At 54.6% G+C, this 15,794-nt stretch overlaps 1 protein-coding gene across 9 annotated transcripts in view; it reads right to left on the bottom strand.

Moving 5' to 3' along the window:
• CHD6 (chromodomain helicase DNA binding protein 6) overlaps positions 1-15,794 on the bottom strand; it is a 93,976-nt gene that overhangs the window by 54,975 nt on the left and 23,207 nt on the right. For 7 of the 9 annotated variants that reach the window (XM_075108490.1, XM_075108482.1, XM_075108488.1 and 4 more), the window contains exon 2: positions 5,910-5,965. The exons of 1 other annotated variant lie outside the window; for it this stretch is intronic. In XM_075108490.1, coding sequence (XP_074964591.1) covers positions 5,910-5,942 — 33 coding nt within the window. In that variant the 5' untranslated portion in view covers positions 5,943-5,965. Of the gene's footprint in view, positions 1-5,909; positions 5,966-7,069; positions 7,585-15,794 lie in introns of those variants that run through there. One more of the 9 variants, XM_075108483.1, reaches the window with a different exon arrangement.

Genomic DNA, 15,794 nt, shown 5'->3' with positions numbered 1-15,794 from the left:
AGAGCCATGAAGGCTAACAGAAAGCACTGATAATTGCACGACCCCACTAGAGGGCAACACCAAGGTTAGGGTGGGCCTTAATGTTCTGTTTCCCTAAGTTAAAATAGTTTCATTTCATTTACAGTCCCAATTTGACTCGACTTCCCAGTTTTTATTCAGGACTTATAGGAAAACCTTATGAGGAAAACGCCAGGAGAGGCAAAGCAGCTCCTGCCCCTGGTCCTTGAAGGGCTCCCTCCCTTCTACCAAACTGCTAAGCCTGCGAGATGCACCCAGCCGCTCTGGCCCATGAGGGTCACGCAGCACCCCCGACCCTTTCCAAGCCCTCCAGCAAAGAGCGGAGCTGGGTTCACAGGGACCTGAAGGAACAGTTTAAAGCCCCGCCTTGGCAGGTGTGCTGGGAGCTTAGGAACAGTGCAGTTCAGCAGCATTTTCCCCATGACTGCCCACAGCATGCACCAGCCCAGGGCCAGTGGAACTGCCTGCAGTATGAACTGGGTCTGAAACCCTCGCCACTGCCCCTCCTGTGCCAGGTACCTGCAAAGTGAACAGTGGAGAAGAGGAACGAGGGGGAACACCAACTGCAAAGAGAAAGTGAGGAGGGGAAGAGGGAGGGAACTAGGGATGGGGAAAGGGCAGGTAGAACAGTGGGCCAGGATGCACTAGGACATCATGGGATGAGAATCCTAAGGAGCAAGTGAGAATGGAGAACAGCAGGCAACTTTGGGTAAAGACAAGAGAAAATTGGGCCCAAGCACCTGGGAGAGGTACAGCAGAAGGGGTCAGGCTTGGCTGGATGGGGCAGAAGACCCTGCACCTTGTTCCTAGCCAGGAGGGAACCATCACACACCCAGAGCCCAGGTCCCTCCATGGCCTGTGAGACCACATCAACTTGTCTGGGATCCCACCCCATGGCTAGACAGCCCAGCATAATTTTCTGCCCCATAAAAATGGCACCCATTAAACAGCTTACACACTTGTCATGTGATAGCCGGAAAAGTGGGAGCAGAGAGAGGCTCCCCTGGACCTAAGTAGCAGAAGTCACAGGCCAGCACTGCTGGGATGTGTGATGGGGATGAAGCAGATGTTGCATTGGCACCACTGGGTGTCAGAGCCTCCTCACCAGCCAGCATCACTCCTGATCCGTACCCAAACCCTGCAGCACCACACGAGTTTGGGGGTGGGAAGGCAAAAGGAACAACAGCCTGACATCCACCCCACTGCCCATCCTGCACCTCGGCGCCCTGCCCTGAGCCCTGCAGGTTTTCCCTCACAAAAGCACAGTGTTCCCGGCACGGCAAAGCTCTGCCACAGCCTCAGGGTCTGAATGGCAGCTCCATTCTGCGAGGAGGCCACAGCTGAGTCCTTCTCATGGTCATTGCCAAGAGCAAAGCCAGCTCCCCTGGCTACCAGGCTCAGACGACATCCACACAACACGCTCTTGGCTGGGCGGCATGACCAGAGCTAGCAGCAGTAGCCATGCTACATGCCACCTTGCACGCAAGTGCCAGCATCATTCAACCCCCTTTTGCTGCAGGCTGAGCCAGGCCTTCCTGCAGGCCCCTAGGAGAAGCAGGACGCCTCCACAGAAGCCCTGCATTTTGGTCTAGGGCACAGCTCAAACCCCACAGAGATCTGTCCTATGTGGAGTGTCCACAGGGACCCTGACTGCAGGGGTCATCAAAGGCTTCCATGCTCTTTAGACAGAGGCCGATGTCTGGGAGCCACCCAGCACCCCAGCTGCTTGGCTTCCCCCACAGCACTGACTGAACCCACCAGCCAGTCTGCCACCATGCCAGCGGCCCGAGATGGAAACCATCACACAGCTCTGCATCCCTGGGATGGTCACACTGGCAGCCCCGGCCCAGTCTATATGCACAGCCAGTTGCAGAACCCCGTGACAGGAGTGGAAAAGGCAGCTTCTTCCATACACAGCATTTTAGCAGACTGTTGAGCCACCCTCTCTGGCAGCTGCAATCCCCACCAGTGGTGTGCACAGCACGGGCTGTTGTATTCTAGTCACCGGGTGTCCACACCCCTCGTTTCCAGCTCTCAATGCAATGCAGCAGAAGCTAAAAATACACAAGTGCCACCCTCCATTATGTCTCCGAGCAGGCTCTGCAGTCACCATGGGATGTGTGTGACGGAGGTGGGGCCTGGCTCTGTTCCCGAGACACTCCACCAAGACACAGCCCTCAACAACTACAGCCAGGAAGCTCTGTCCCGTGACCAAGCCAGCCCTGGCAACCACCATGCATGTCCCCACTGCCCTGGCGCGGGGCATGGCGGGGGCAGAGGGCAATGCTGCTGCCCTGGGCTGGCCAGGCTGTCCTCCCTGCTTAGTCCTCTCTGGCAGGGTAGGAAGGAAGGCAGGGAAAGAGCATGGAAAGAGGAGGGTCTGTACAGCAGTGTGCTGCCACAAGCAGCAGCAGGGTGAGGAGCCCTCAGGACCACAGGGGAGGACCAGGACCAGCACTCTAGGCTGTGGGTGGAGGAGCAGGGCACCCTGGCAGCTCACCACTCCCCCTGCCCTTCATCCTTACCAGAACGGCTCCCCACACACTGCTCAGCAGAGCAAAACTCCTCCATGCACCCAGTGCTGAGGGTCATCGCACCTGACAGTCTCATCATGTCAAAAAAAGTCCAAGATGGGCCAGGAGCCCACAGGCACAGCCTGGGACAGAGCCACAAGTGCCCTAAGGCTGGGGAGTCCCCTTTCCCCTGCACTGGCTCCCCAGGGCTGCCAGGACTCTGCTCCAGCCCCAGGGAGCTCCAGTAACAGCCCTCAGCAGCGCTTGCAGTAAATGAGACATCAAAGCTCACATTTCACTTAAACAGGCCTGTAAAAATCAGCAAAAACCTTGACTTTGTGCAGTGAGTGCTTGAAGCAAAGGCAAGCAGAGCTCCCACAAATACTCCCGTGGGCCTGCATGCCCTGACGTGCACCTGCTGCAAGGGTTGCACTGCAGCCACATGGTGCCTGCAACCCCAGCCTGTTCCCCGCTGCCTCCCCACGTTGCTGGCCATGGACCGCTGGGGATCAGGCCATTCCCACCACCTTGAAGCCCAGGCTGAGAAGTCAGAAGAGCCCTCCAGGAGAAGGCAGGAGCTAAGGAGTCCCAGGGCTTCCCATCCCCTCCTCTCCAAGAGGCAATGTCTGTGTGGCATCGGAGCATTTCCATGGCAGTAGAATAAGGAGATTTACAGGCACTGTGGGATAACCACATTTATTTTTAATAAATGCAGTTATATGTTCAATATTTCTCAGGTTATTCAACAAGTCAGAGCCTGGCAAAAATAAGCAGGAATAGAAGACCCTTCAGTGCCCAGGGAGGAACGGGACACAGATGGGAGAGGCAGACAAGAGAACAATGGTGCTGCTGAAGCCCTCAAAGAAAATCCATCACTTGTCATTGCTCTTGGGGTAGCTAGGCACCCTGTCCCACCTCCACCAGCAGACAAGATGCCCTGGCATGAAGCCTCGTAAGTCACGAGGGATATGACAGGTTTCACGAGTTAGTCACAGCTTGGTGACAAATCCACCAGATTTGCATGCATTTCTAAGGAAGAAGAGTCATGCAAACACAGACTCTGCCTGTGCTAACAACAGCCCCTCGTCTGGTGCACCAGTTGGCAGTGCCCTGCACACCAAGCCATCCCAATCCATGCAGGGAGGGTGGCACTGCTGTGGGGCCACCAAGGGGGCACAGAGAGGAGCTCCTCTCAGGACAGCCTGCTGCAAGACCCTGGCTCTCCAGCACAGGCAGTGGATGTGGGCAGGACAAGGCACTTGCTCAGGGCAGCCACGGACTTGGGAAAGGAGAGAGCACACTCATAACCCATTCCCAAAGGAAGTGGACAGCTCTCCTGCCATCCTTCACCAATATGAAGGGTGCCAGCCTTTGTACCCATAGGCCTGAACCTACACCTACATGATGACCAAGATGGAGTTTCTGCAAGTGAGAGGCTGGCAGGGAGACATGTACAGAAATGCGTGGCCCTTGAAAGCCCTGGGAACCACACATGTACCTCATCTTCTCTACAGAGACTGCTCAATGGACTTCTGAAGGCAACAGCCCTCCTTGGTGCCTCAAGGAGTCTGTTTACAAGGTGTGGGAGCTCCTGGGCTCAGTTGTCCAGGGGTACATGGAATGGCACCTCTTGCTAGTGTTGCCTCCAACGCCACTCAGCAGGCTCTGCAGAGCATGGCAGGGAGCCACCCACCTAAGGGAGCAGCCACCCCTTTCACCACATCAATCAGGAATCAAAGAGTACCCCCAGGTGCCCTGCTTGGCTAGGCTTTCTTCCAAACACTGAACTCACAGCAGCATTTCTGACTGCTGCCCAGATCCTTCTGGGAACACCCCAGCATAGCCCCTGCAGAGCTGGTGACCCCAGGAACACTGCAGCCCACCCCATGACATGCTGCAAGGATCGACCTACACTGCTGCTGGTTCAGAGAGCTCAGGAGATGAGCAGCTCAACCCCTACCCCTCCTTGTTCACAGTGGCACGCCTTTATCTCCCTCCCAGAGTTTATCTACAGAGGCACTTACGCAAAACACATTGGCAGCCAAGCCCTCTAAAGCCTCCAAATGCTGGGGAGGACAGTTTTGCTGCACTCAAAACCCACATCATTTCAGAAATCCCACTTCCAGAGCAGCCAAACCTGCTATATTAGTCCCATGGAGTGGTGGGAATTTCTTACCCAGGCTTTGCTACCAGAGGACAAAAAAATCACTCACCCATGCCCCAAAGCACCCTGCTCTCTCCCAGGCCTTCCCCCTGCCCTGGCAGGAGTGATTCTGCAGCACTGGTATGCAAGACCTGCCACGCTCCCCTCCTCCTCATGCTGAGGCTGGCTCTGCTTCTTCACATCGTCTTTAGGACATTCGCTTAAATAAACTCACTCACTTTAGAATAAACTCACTACTTCCTACTGTATCGGTGCTCCGGACACACTTTCCTATATCCGCAGTGTTTGGCTTGCTGTAAGCTCGATAGCTGCATACTCGCCTTTCCCAAACCCTTCCCTCCCTTCCTCCTCCCCATTAACCTGCCATGACAGCATGATCTGCAGCTGCCCTGAGCAGCACGAAGATGCTGCTTCAGACCTGTCTAGAAATGGCACCAGCTCGTGCTCTCCGACAGATTTATCCCTTAGCTCAGTGTTCAGTTTAAGGGTTTCCGATTAAAAGCAGCACAGACACAAACCAGCTCAGGGTGGACCGGTTTGTTTTCTGCCTCCAGCCATATTTCACCCTGGCAGGTAGAGCGAGTCCCCACACATGTAACAGGTCCCTTCCCCTTATCAGAGCACCAATGGTCAGGTTCTTCCTCTGCACACAGTTTATACAAAGACCACTGGCTCATAAATCTCCTCTGGGATCAGCAGGTAGTTATGATGTAATGTGGCAATTCAGAAATGGCAGTTTGGTGGGATGGGATTATTTCTGAGCAAGGGAAAATTCCCTGGCCAAGCTCTCACACTCCCGCAGACATGATCTTCCCCAACCTCCCCACTGGTGTTAGTCCTGGAGCATCATGTTATTAGCAGTAATCACAGCAAACGTGGTTCTGTAATATATGCCTGATGAGATTCAAACAAGAACCAATACTAGGGACTCTGAGGAAAAAGAAGGGTTGCTCCTCCACAGGGAACAGACTAAATCAAGATCATTTCTATTTCTGAAGATAAACCCCACCTTGTTCAATTGCCCACATCAGACTCATCTGCTCTAGGCTGCAACTCAGGTCAAATTTCGACGTGCTGAGCTGCAGCCCTGTCTGGAAATCCAAGGCATGCCCCTGGCCCCCTTCCCACCACACATCAACTGCAACAATTCACACACAGGATGTGGTTCCCAGGCCTTGCCAGCTGAGTTGGGAGAAGGAGAGAGGGTCACAAACCTGCTTTTCTTTTTTCTGTATTTTCATTATCATCAAATCTGGGATGAATGTTATTTCTGCAAGACACAACACAAAAAGAAATTCACAATAAAGAGGCTGGTGAACCTGAGGTACTCCATCATTCCACATCACCCCTCCAAGAGGCTGAGGCAACCCCAGTGCTGCTCAGAGCAACAAAGCTGCCGGAGTGAAACGCTCTCAGGGACAAGCCTGGGGACATCTGCTCTACTGAGCCACGGCAAGGAGCCCAACCACACATCTCCCTGCAGCTCAGTGCTAGTTGAACCCTGCAGGCAAGACCAACCTCGCAGTCCCAGCATGAAGTAGTGCACTTGGGGCTAGCAGAGAGACACTCCACCTCCCCAGAGCTCCAAACCCACCACAGGCACCCCTGAGAGAAGTGTTGGATGCTGCCAACCCTGCAGCAGCAGAAGGAAGCAGTAAACAAACCAGCCTCTGCCAAGCAGTGATGACAGCAGTAAGAGACACAGAGAGGATGCAGGAGCTTGAGGTGGGCTGTGAGCCCTGCTACCAAGGAAGAGCTGCTAGGGGGCAAGGACGGGGCAAGCAAGGAGGAGGAAGAGCCATACTGGTAGACACCATCTCCCCAGCGAGCTGCAGAATCCCTCAGAGCAGCACTGGGGCAGGACCAGTGGGCCGCTGCCTCCTCAAGCCTGTGCCCCCGCAGAGCTGGAGGATGCTGCGTGAGCAGCACCTACCTCGCAGCCCAGAGGAGGAGGGGGTGCTGCAGGCAGACGTGATTCCCAAGCACCCCCACCACCAGGCCTGGCTGCAGGGGCTGCACTTGCAAGTCCAGCTTTTAGCAGCACCTTAGTGACAGAGGCAGAATTGCCTCCGCACACTGTCCACCACCAGAGGAGGGGACTGACGAAGGATCTGTGGTGATGCAGCTCCCCAACAGCTCTCTGGGGTAGAGACTGTTCCCCCAGGCTCCCTGCACCACGGCTCAGCGCCCCGCACCTGGTGGCTGTAGTCCAGCTTGGCCAGCGGCACTTTTTAGCTGGTCTCTCCCCAATGTCCGCAGCTCACCACAGGCACTGCTTGAGCAGCTGTGCCAGCACACAGACACAACACCCACACACCCTCCACAGGCTGCCATGCACCCTCAGGATGGGGCCGGCTGGCAAGCAGACATGCACCTGCCCAGGCCTGATTCCTCTGGGAACTGAGCACAGGTTGGACACCGCCAGATGCAGGAGAAAGCTGGGCTCACTGCTTTCCTTCTGCCGGTGCTGTGTCGATAGCAAGGCCAGGAGCAGCCCTACCACACACGGGGTTGGCATCAGAAATGGCACCGATCCCTTGTGGACGGGGCATTGCTGCAGCTCCTCAGGATGAACACACTCACCAGCTGCAACAGTCAAGGGGACACAGCGAGGTTACAGCCCCATGCCCCCCCATAGCAGCCCAGCTACAGTACACTTGACAGAGCTGTCAGGGTTTGCCCAGAACTCTCTGCTCCAGGCAGTAGATGCTTTTTGGGGAGCCGACCCTCAGTAGTTGTCTGCTCCCACAGGGCCAGCAACAGGCACCAAAGAGCCCAGTGGTATTTGACAAGTGTTTTAGACACAAATCCCACAAACACCTGCCTCTTGTTTCCTTCCTGACCATGCAAACCACACTCCACGAGCCACAGCGACCCCAGAGCCTCCCTTGCTGCTGCAGCTGTCAGACTCGCTTGGCACAAGGGTGCAGCTCGCTCTTCTGCCAGTCTGCAGGTGAGGCCCAGCAACCCCCTAGCACCCGCCCAACATGTCTCCCCTCTCCAGCAGGAGCTCCCTACTAGGCCCAGTCCTTACCAAAACCCAAACCCATTTCTCCCCTGACCCAGCACCTCTTTTTCCAATGGGGAGAGACCAGTGGGTCTTACAGGTGGGCAGCATTCAGGCCAGCACAAGATAGGACTGATTCTGCACAGCGATGCTGGTCCTTGGCTCACGCCCACTATACCAAGAACAGGCAAAGGCTTCTAACTCTGATCCCAGCTACATGGCATGGGGCAGGCCAGCACATCCCACATATAACTCAGGTTTGGTGGTAGTAAAGCCAGGCACCCAGTGCCACCAGCTGAGTGGGGAGGAGTTCGATGGCATCTGTGGACAGGATGACACAAAACTTTTCTCTTGGCTAAGCCTGCCGGCCCCTCCTGTACTCCATCAAACATGCCCCAGAAGGGCCCAGAGGACAAGGGGCTAAGCCAGGCTGGGAGATGTGTGCAGCTGCAGCAGTGGTGCTCTCCGGGAAGGACCACACGGCCACTGCAGCTCAGAACAATCCTGCCGGAGTCCAGCAGGGAGCAACCCCATCCCAAGGGTTTGCTCGGAGTCAGAAGTGTTGGAGGTCTGGGTGGGATTCAGCTTTCACAGAGGCCTCTGGGCTGTCGGAGGCTCCAAGGTACTCAGCTTACCCCTCCTCACCAGCAGCATGCAAGTGCACTGGCCTTCACGCACCAGCCCCAGCCAGGGCCCATCCAGTCCCTCTCAGCTCCCAGGGCAGGAGATGCTCTAGCCCTGGCTCTGCTTCTCAGCCTTTTACTCACAGTTTTCCTTCTGGAGTAACCCAGAAGATGAAGTAACCCAGAAGGAGAACCCAGGCCCTCCAGCCCTTGCAGGCACTAGCACTCTCTTCCTGCTCTGTTTTCTTTCCATCATCAAAAAGTTGTGAGCTCCTTCAAGGTGCCTCTTCCCCAGAGCCCTGGCAAGCCATGGGGTTCCCTCTGTGCTGAGGGAGCTCTCCCTGTCACCTGTTCACCCAGAGGACTCACTCCCTTACACTTAACTAAGTGCTCCACTTATCACTTGGCAGATGCTGAGGGTGCATTTTTGCAGGCGAGCCCCAGGACAGAGCTCACACAATGGAAACAACTTCCCGGCCTGCAGGCTGAGCCCTGGCACCCGGTGTTACGGCACTAAGGTGCCTGTGCACATCTGCAGCAGCCTCCTGCCGACACAGCCGTGGCGACAGCACCATGATGGGATCCAGCCACACCATCTTCTCCCACAGCAGGAGAGCAGGACATTGGCAGGTTTCACCTGCACCCCTCCAGGAGCCACTACACCTCACCAGCGTGGCTCTGGCCACCTCCAGAGCCCAGGGCAGGGCCAAAGCCACTCCAGAGAGATTATGAGGGCATCTGTAGCCCTCTGCTCCCACCCCAGCAGAGACAGGGCCCCACAGGCAGTTTCACTGAGACCCAAGAGATGTCAGGGAAAAGAGAAAGGCTTGCATGTTTTCTGCAAGGCAGCAGTTCAGCACCACTTCTGGCAAGCAAAAGCCAAGATAAATAACTTGCTACAAGTTCCTAAGCACTGGGCTAGCCCAGGCTGGAAGTCTCTTATCGCGTGGCCTACAAGAGCGTGCTCCTATCACTCAGCTCTGGGTTTTCAGGGCTTTTTTTTTTTTTTTAAATAAAACAAACGTCATACATTGTGGATCACACACATTTAGTGGCCTAGGTCCCAGCATGCTCACCACCTTCCGTACAGTGGTAACACAGGCAGTTACCAGCAGCTGAACAAGAGATCCGAAGGATGCCAGGAAGCTTAGTACCACAGAGAGCAAGCGGCCCAACCCTGCTGCTTCTCCAGAGCCCAGGCAAGGGCTGCTGGACCCTGCTGCCATCAGCCTTGGTGGCTCAGTCCCACAGCCCTGGCCTCTGCTCCCACCAGCTGCTGTTTTGGCACCACCCAGCCTGTTGCTTCACTGGCACCGAATACTTGGGCTAGGGTAGGATTCAGAGCACGTGATGCTGGGCCAGCAGGACAATGCCTGCAGGCAGCGAAGGGCAGCCAGTGCTATGAGCAAGCCACACAGGGAATGAGCTTTACACCGGCCATGCCTTGCTTCACCAGCCTCATCTCTAGCAACAGGAAGCCAGACACAGGCTCTTCACTGGGACAGTAAGCAGGCAGCTGGTGTATGCCACAGGTCCAGCACCCCCGGGAGGGGTTGCACAGAGCAGGGGTGTTCCTGGGTTCTCCAGCAGAAGGGAGAGCTGGGATCCTGCTGCCAAAGCAGCCCCTCCGACTGCAACCTGCCATTCTCCTTCCCAGGGTGCCTTTGGACCAGGCTGGGGCAGGGTAGGCTGCCCATTCCTAATATCCATTTTTCTCAGGGAGCGCACAAGAACTCAGCTGCACATACATGGCTCACAAACAACTTTTAACAGGTTAAAGTCAATGTCAGGGAAGGACGTTTGCAGTTCCCTGAGTGTGGCAGGCTGCAGACCTCCCCGGCTTTAGGGGTTTGTAATAGGCATAGTGGAAGCCCAGCTGCTGGGCTAGCCAAGCCACGGCCAGCAGCACTGGCACACAGCAATGGAGAAGGATCTCTTGGCCATCCCTCTGGCACGCTGTGAATGAGCACTGTGATGAGAGGGGACAAGGGCATAGGTTCAAGAAAGGACATGGGAGACCAGAGCACAGGAGGAGGTTGCTCCATGACCAAAGCAGAGAGGTCACTTCTCGGCACAGAGTTTCGACTCAGATTCACACCCATGGGTGAACTGTGGGAGACCACAGCTGAACCTGGGGAGGTGACTTGCTTGGCACCTGCTCCGTTACCAGCAGAAGGCAGCTAATGGGCCATGTGCCCCCCTCCTCTAGGCAGCAAGGGCTGCCCACGGCTGCAAACGGAACTGCTCTGGCCCTTGGCAGGGAAAGCACCCAGAAGTCCTCACCGCAGGCCACAGCCCAGGACAGACTGTGCCCCGAAAGCATTCGGCACAGGCCACAGCTGGCAAGGTACAGGCAGGAACAGAGAGGGCAGACCCTCCTCTCACCCACCTCCCTCCCAAAGAGCCAGGTGGAAACACCTACACATCTTCCTTTTCTGTCTGTTCCCACACACAGCAGCTTGAACATGCCAAGCTCTACACTGGCATCACCTGCTCTGTTTACGTCCTATTGCTGGCACAGCCCAGCTGCTTGGCACAGTGAGTAGTGCGAGGGCCAGGCCAGCCCCAAGGCAGGGCAGTCCCATGCTCAGCAGTGGTCTCAAACCATCAGCAGACAGGTCTTCTCTATGGTCTATGCTCTTGTTCCAGCTGGTGACAGGCACAAAAACTGCATCACCCCCACTGTACACATGTGCTCCCATAGTCAGTGTGTGCCTCTGTCATGATAAAACAAGGCTGGGATACCAGTTCGACCCCGAGGAGACAGTTTAACAGAGATACCTACTCTGACCATGTGCAAAGTCATCTGAGTGCAGGGAGGGGCCCAGCAAAGTCATTGCAGGTGTCAGGACAGAGCTCTCGGTGTCCTGTCTGCACACAGAGATAGCCGCAGTGAGAGGCTACCCCATGAGGTCCTTGTGGAGCCCTGCTGCAGCTCCCAGGATGATGTGCCATCCTGGTTTGTGGAAGGCTGGGTTAAACCTTGTGCTGGCCAAGGACCAGAGTCACTGCAGCTGGTTGCAAATCCAGACACCAGGGAACCTGGGGCATTTAACACATCGTATTGTTCATAATCCTGTGGAGCAAGTGTGTCCTGCCATCACTCTCACGGGACAAGCTGGAGAGGAGAAAAGGGACCTGTTCATATCTGCACAGTGCTGTGGTCTGCTTTTCTCTGCTGCATCCAGAGCACCTTGCCTGGCCTCAGAGCCAGGAACTTGTCCAGCATACTGAAGGGAAACATTGCCACCTACTAGGGAGCACCACTGCACTGGCATGAGGACATATACATTGAGAACCCTGGTTAACTAGCCATTTCCATGCTAATTAAGTATTTGCAGATTAAAGAGAAACTCTAATCTCAAATGAGACAGCCCCATTTTCTAAATGAGCTTATGGTTTTCATATGGAGATCAACATGTTCTCACTAGCACATCATGCAAACACTCCAGGCTGCTAGATTCAGTTTTATTGCCACTGTCACAAGTGGGGAGTTTTTATTCACCATGGTCAAGTTTTTATGCCTTTTTAACCCAAGATAACTGATGCATGTCCCACACCAGTGCTGCCAGACTGTAACACCCCCAGCACCAGGTGGCCACCAGTACTTTCAACTGCCACAGCCAAAGGCAAGTCCCCCTTCCTGAGGTCGTGGTACTACCTCCTCTGCCACCCCCAGCACCAGGCACTGCACACAAGCAGCAAGCACAAGAACGTGGCTCACTGTGCTGGCAGGCTGACCATGCACTCGGGAGCTGTCTTGTTGCATTTGAAGAGACAAGCAAGGCAGTGCTGAAAGCTGTGTTTTGTCCTTCTACATGAGCAGACCAACTCGCTGTGGCACAGCCTCTACAAAGCATCTGCTGCTAGCAATGACGTTTTCAGTTACACAATTTGGGGCACATCAGGTTACTATCCTCCCCCCTTTGGATTTATTTTTATTGTTCTGAAAGTGCAAGACATCCCTGCACCAGACTGAGTCCACACCATGCCAGTATTTCCTGTTGCTCCTGCCTGGGCTCCTCCAGGAGTTGCAGCATCTGTGCACAAGCCAAAAACATTATCAGAAATTCCACATCTGAGCCAACACCAAGTCAAGACCAAGCAGTGTCCATGTGCTCTTCCCCTTCTGCCAGCCTTCCCACAAAAGTGGCCAAGCTCTCCTCTGCAGCCGGAGGACTGATTTTCCTAGTTCAGAGGATGAGGCTTGCTAACATGCACCTCACGTGCTCCCAGAATCCTGCAGGCACACAGTGCTTGCGCCACGCAGCCCCGAACACCAGACCTGCACGCTCTGTGAAAGCAACCACAGCTCACTGTGGGGAGCTATCATCTGTCTCATTTGTACACACAGCTCCACCAGCGCACGTCCCCACAGAGTGGCTCACCTCTGTTTTCCCTCAGAAATGGCAGAAGATCTTTTCAAGATGATCTTTAGGTGGACGAGAAAAAGGGGCATTCAAAATGAGCTGAGAGCAGAGGCAAGGAGAAGCCACAGTGGCCCTGACTAGTCAACCTGCAAAGAGACAGATCTTCTCCAGGGCTAGAGGAGACCTTTTAACACACAGTTCAGAAACACACTAGCCAAGTTTGGGGTAGGAGGTCAAAGTATGAAGGAAAAGGAATAAAGCTCTACAGCAGTAACAGGGATATACTCCAAGGCATGTATGAGCTAGTCCATCTTGGCCTGGACTAGCCACAGCGCTTGCAGGGCATCTGAGCTGGAGCCTACGAAGTGCAGAGCCTTGGCCGTGGTGTGCCGCCCCGTATCCATGTAGCACATCAACTCATTCATGTTAGCAGAGACAAAGGACAACAATGTTTTGAGACCACAGCACTCAGGAGAGGCTGTGTGCTAGGACTGCCTTTCAGCACTATCACGGACAGCCTGGAGCAGCCCGAGGGACTGCCTAAGACAAAGCCATGATGGATGGGCCGCCACTGAGGATGCTTTTCAAGATCGGACCTGACAGAAAGACAGACTGCCATTGCCTATGTCCTGTTGCACGTCAGAAGAAGAGGACAAAACCAAAGAGCACAAAAACAAAAGCGCCTTTCCAAACTTTCCACTCTACAACATGTCATCACACCACAGCTCTCTTGCTCTCTCAGCATCATCTGCTGAAAATTTAGCTCCGAACAAACAAAATGCACAGTTGCGCCCTCACCTTCAAGTGCAACCTCTAGCTGATGCATAAGCTGGGCAACATAAGCAGAGCACCAGGGACTCTGTACATGCAGCTGCTACACCACCATTAGACTAGGAAATACACACTCCTGCACCCAGCCTGCAAAGAGCCATCGAGGAGATGCCCTGGATGAAGCAGTGCCAGATGTTCTGGAGCAGCAGGTACACCCTTCTGTACATGGTGGGAGCAGGTACTGAGTGTACAGCACCCACAGAGTAGATAGATTAATCCCTGAGCACAGCAGAAAAGGTACTAATGCAACTCCCAGCACAGGATCCTGGCAATCAGGAGTCATGGCTGGTAGGGATAGCTTGCTCAAGAGAGCCAGCCACACCAGCTCCTCAGGGTCCCACTCTGCCCAGCTGCCTCCAGTACCCTCCTATCACTGTTACAGGTGTCCCACAGGTCCCTCCCAGCGCTCCATGGTAGAGTGCACTTCTGTAAACACAATGGAGAGCTGAGGGTGTTCAGTGCACCCTCTGCAGTCTCCCACATTGCCAGACAAGGATTTTACAGCTACGCAGGCAACAAATCCTTCCTGGCTTGTAAAAAGCTCTGAAGCATGGGAATGAAGTGGTAGCTGCCCAGACAATACCTTGACAGGATCAAACCACCTCGGAGAGGCAATTTCACTTGGGCTGCAGTTCTCCCCACCCCTTCCTCCACTGTTTTACACCACCACATTCCCTTGAAATTCACTGCCCAGCTGACACTCCAGCCTGGGTGTGCGTTCCCTCTCCCCAGACATCTCCCAACAGCCAAGCTATGGCACCGTTCAACATCAAAGCTCCTGTTGGGGCTGTCCATATGTCACACAGCATGTGCCTGCTCCTCTGTGCTCTGGAGAGCCTCCCCTCGCAGCCCTCCCCTGAGCTCCCTTGAGGGCTAGCGCTGGAACAGGAAGCTTGGCTTTCTGCACTTATCTTGCTTCTCTCTTCTTATTATTTTATATTATATTTATATCCTGTATAGGGAGCTAAAAAGAGCAGGCAGGCAGCCCCTCACTGCAAAACCAGGAGGAATGCCGCATGTGGCTGGACCCCGGCTCTCTGCCACTGCTCCGCATGCCTGGGGCTGTGCTTTGAGGAAGGCTGGCCTGAAGTCAGAGAGGACTGAAGCTGAAAATATGGCACTCGCCCTTTCTAAACTCAACCCCCAGGAAAATCCAAGACAAAACTCTGCTTGGGGTGATCAGCAATCTCACGACACATCTGATGCTTGCAAGAGCTGGCATGACTGAGAGCAAATGGGACAAATTCAGGAGGCTGGGAAAGGCTGAGAGAAGTCTGTGCCAGACACTTGGCAATGAAGAGTTCCTCTCCAGATCTGTCTATCCAGCACAGGGGATGCTGTGACCCTGCCTCGTGTGCCACTGCACCTCACTTCAAAGCACCCTGCACAGAGGAGGTCCCCAGCTGGTCCCCAGCCAGTCCCCAGCAGCCAGCCCCACCAAGAACAGCTTCTATCGTTTTTTCTCCAACTGTGCTGAGCCATTCCCCAAAAAGAAAGTACCCCCAGCTCTTTTACTAAGCCTTTAGAAGTGCATCCCCAGCCACGCTGCCTGCCCAGAGCAGGGGCCAGCCCAGGAGAACATCTCACAGCCTCTCTGAGAGTCTGACTTACCCAGAGGAGTTATTGCAAGGCCAGGCTGACCCAGCAGACTTCATTCTCAGGCCCACATCTGCCCAAAGAGCTTAACATGTCCTGAATATCACTGTTACCATCCACCATCCAATCTGAGAAGTCCTCAGGCGAACAGCAGGGCTGGGTGACAGGCATCTTTGGCAGCACGTTCTGAGTGTGCCCCAGTGCCCCCACGGGCGCTCACCTGCAGTGTCTCCTGCACGGCCATTGTGATGGCACGTAGAGAAACCCTGCAACGCTGCGGTGACTGCAAGGCACTGTGAAATGTTGCAAGTCACAGTGCTGGAAGCAGGAAATCTGGAAGACAAACTGCCACAGTACACCAAAGAATTCCTAGTATGTGATTTGCAAAAATAGTTACAATGCTAGCTTGCCTGCAGCTGGTAAACAACACTAAAACAAGCAGCTCTTCAGGATCCCCCCCTTTAGAATCACAGAATGTCGTGAGTTGGAAGGGACCCACAAGGATCATCGAGTCCAGCTCCTGTCCCTGCACAGGACAACCCCAAAATTCACACCATATCTCCGAGGGCGTTGTCCAAGTGCTTCTTTACCCACCAAACAGTTCTCAGATAACCTCAGACATACCCATAGGAGTCTCAAAGTCCTGATCCAAAGAATCCCCCAGTTTAGTGG

This window comes from Phalacrocorax aristotelis, chromosome 13, assembly GCF_949628215.1.
Source record: "Phalacrocorax aristotelis chromosome 13, bGulAri2.1, whole genome shotgun sequence".
NCBI lineage: Eukaryota > Metazoa > Chordata > Aves > Suliformes > Phalacrocoracidae > Phalacrocorax > Phalacrocorax aristotelis.
This window is presented reverse-complemented; position numbering and strand designations above follow the sequence as displayed.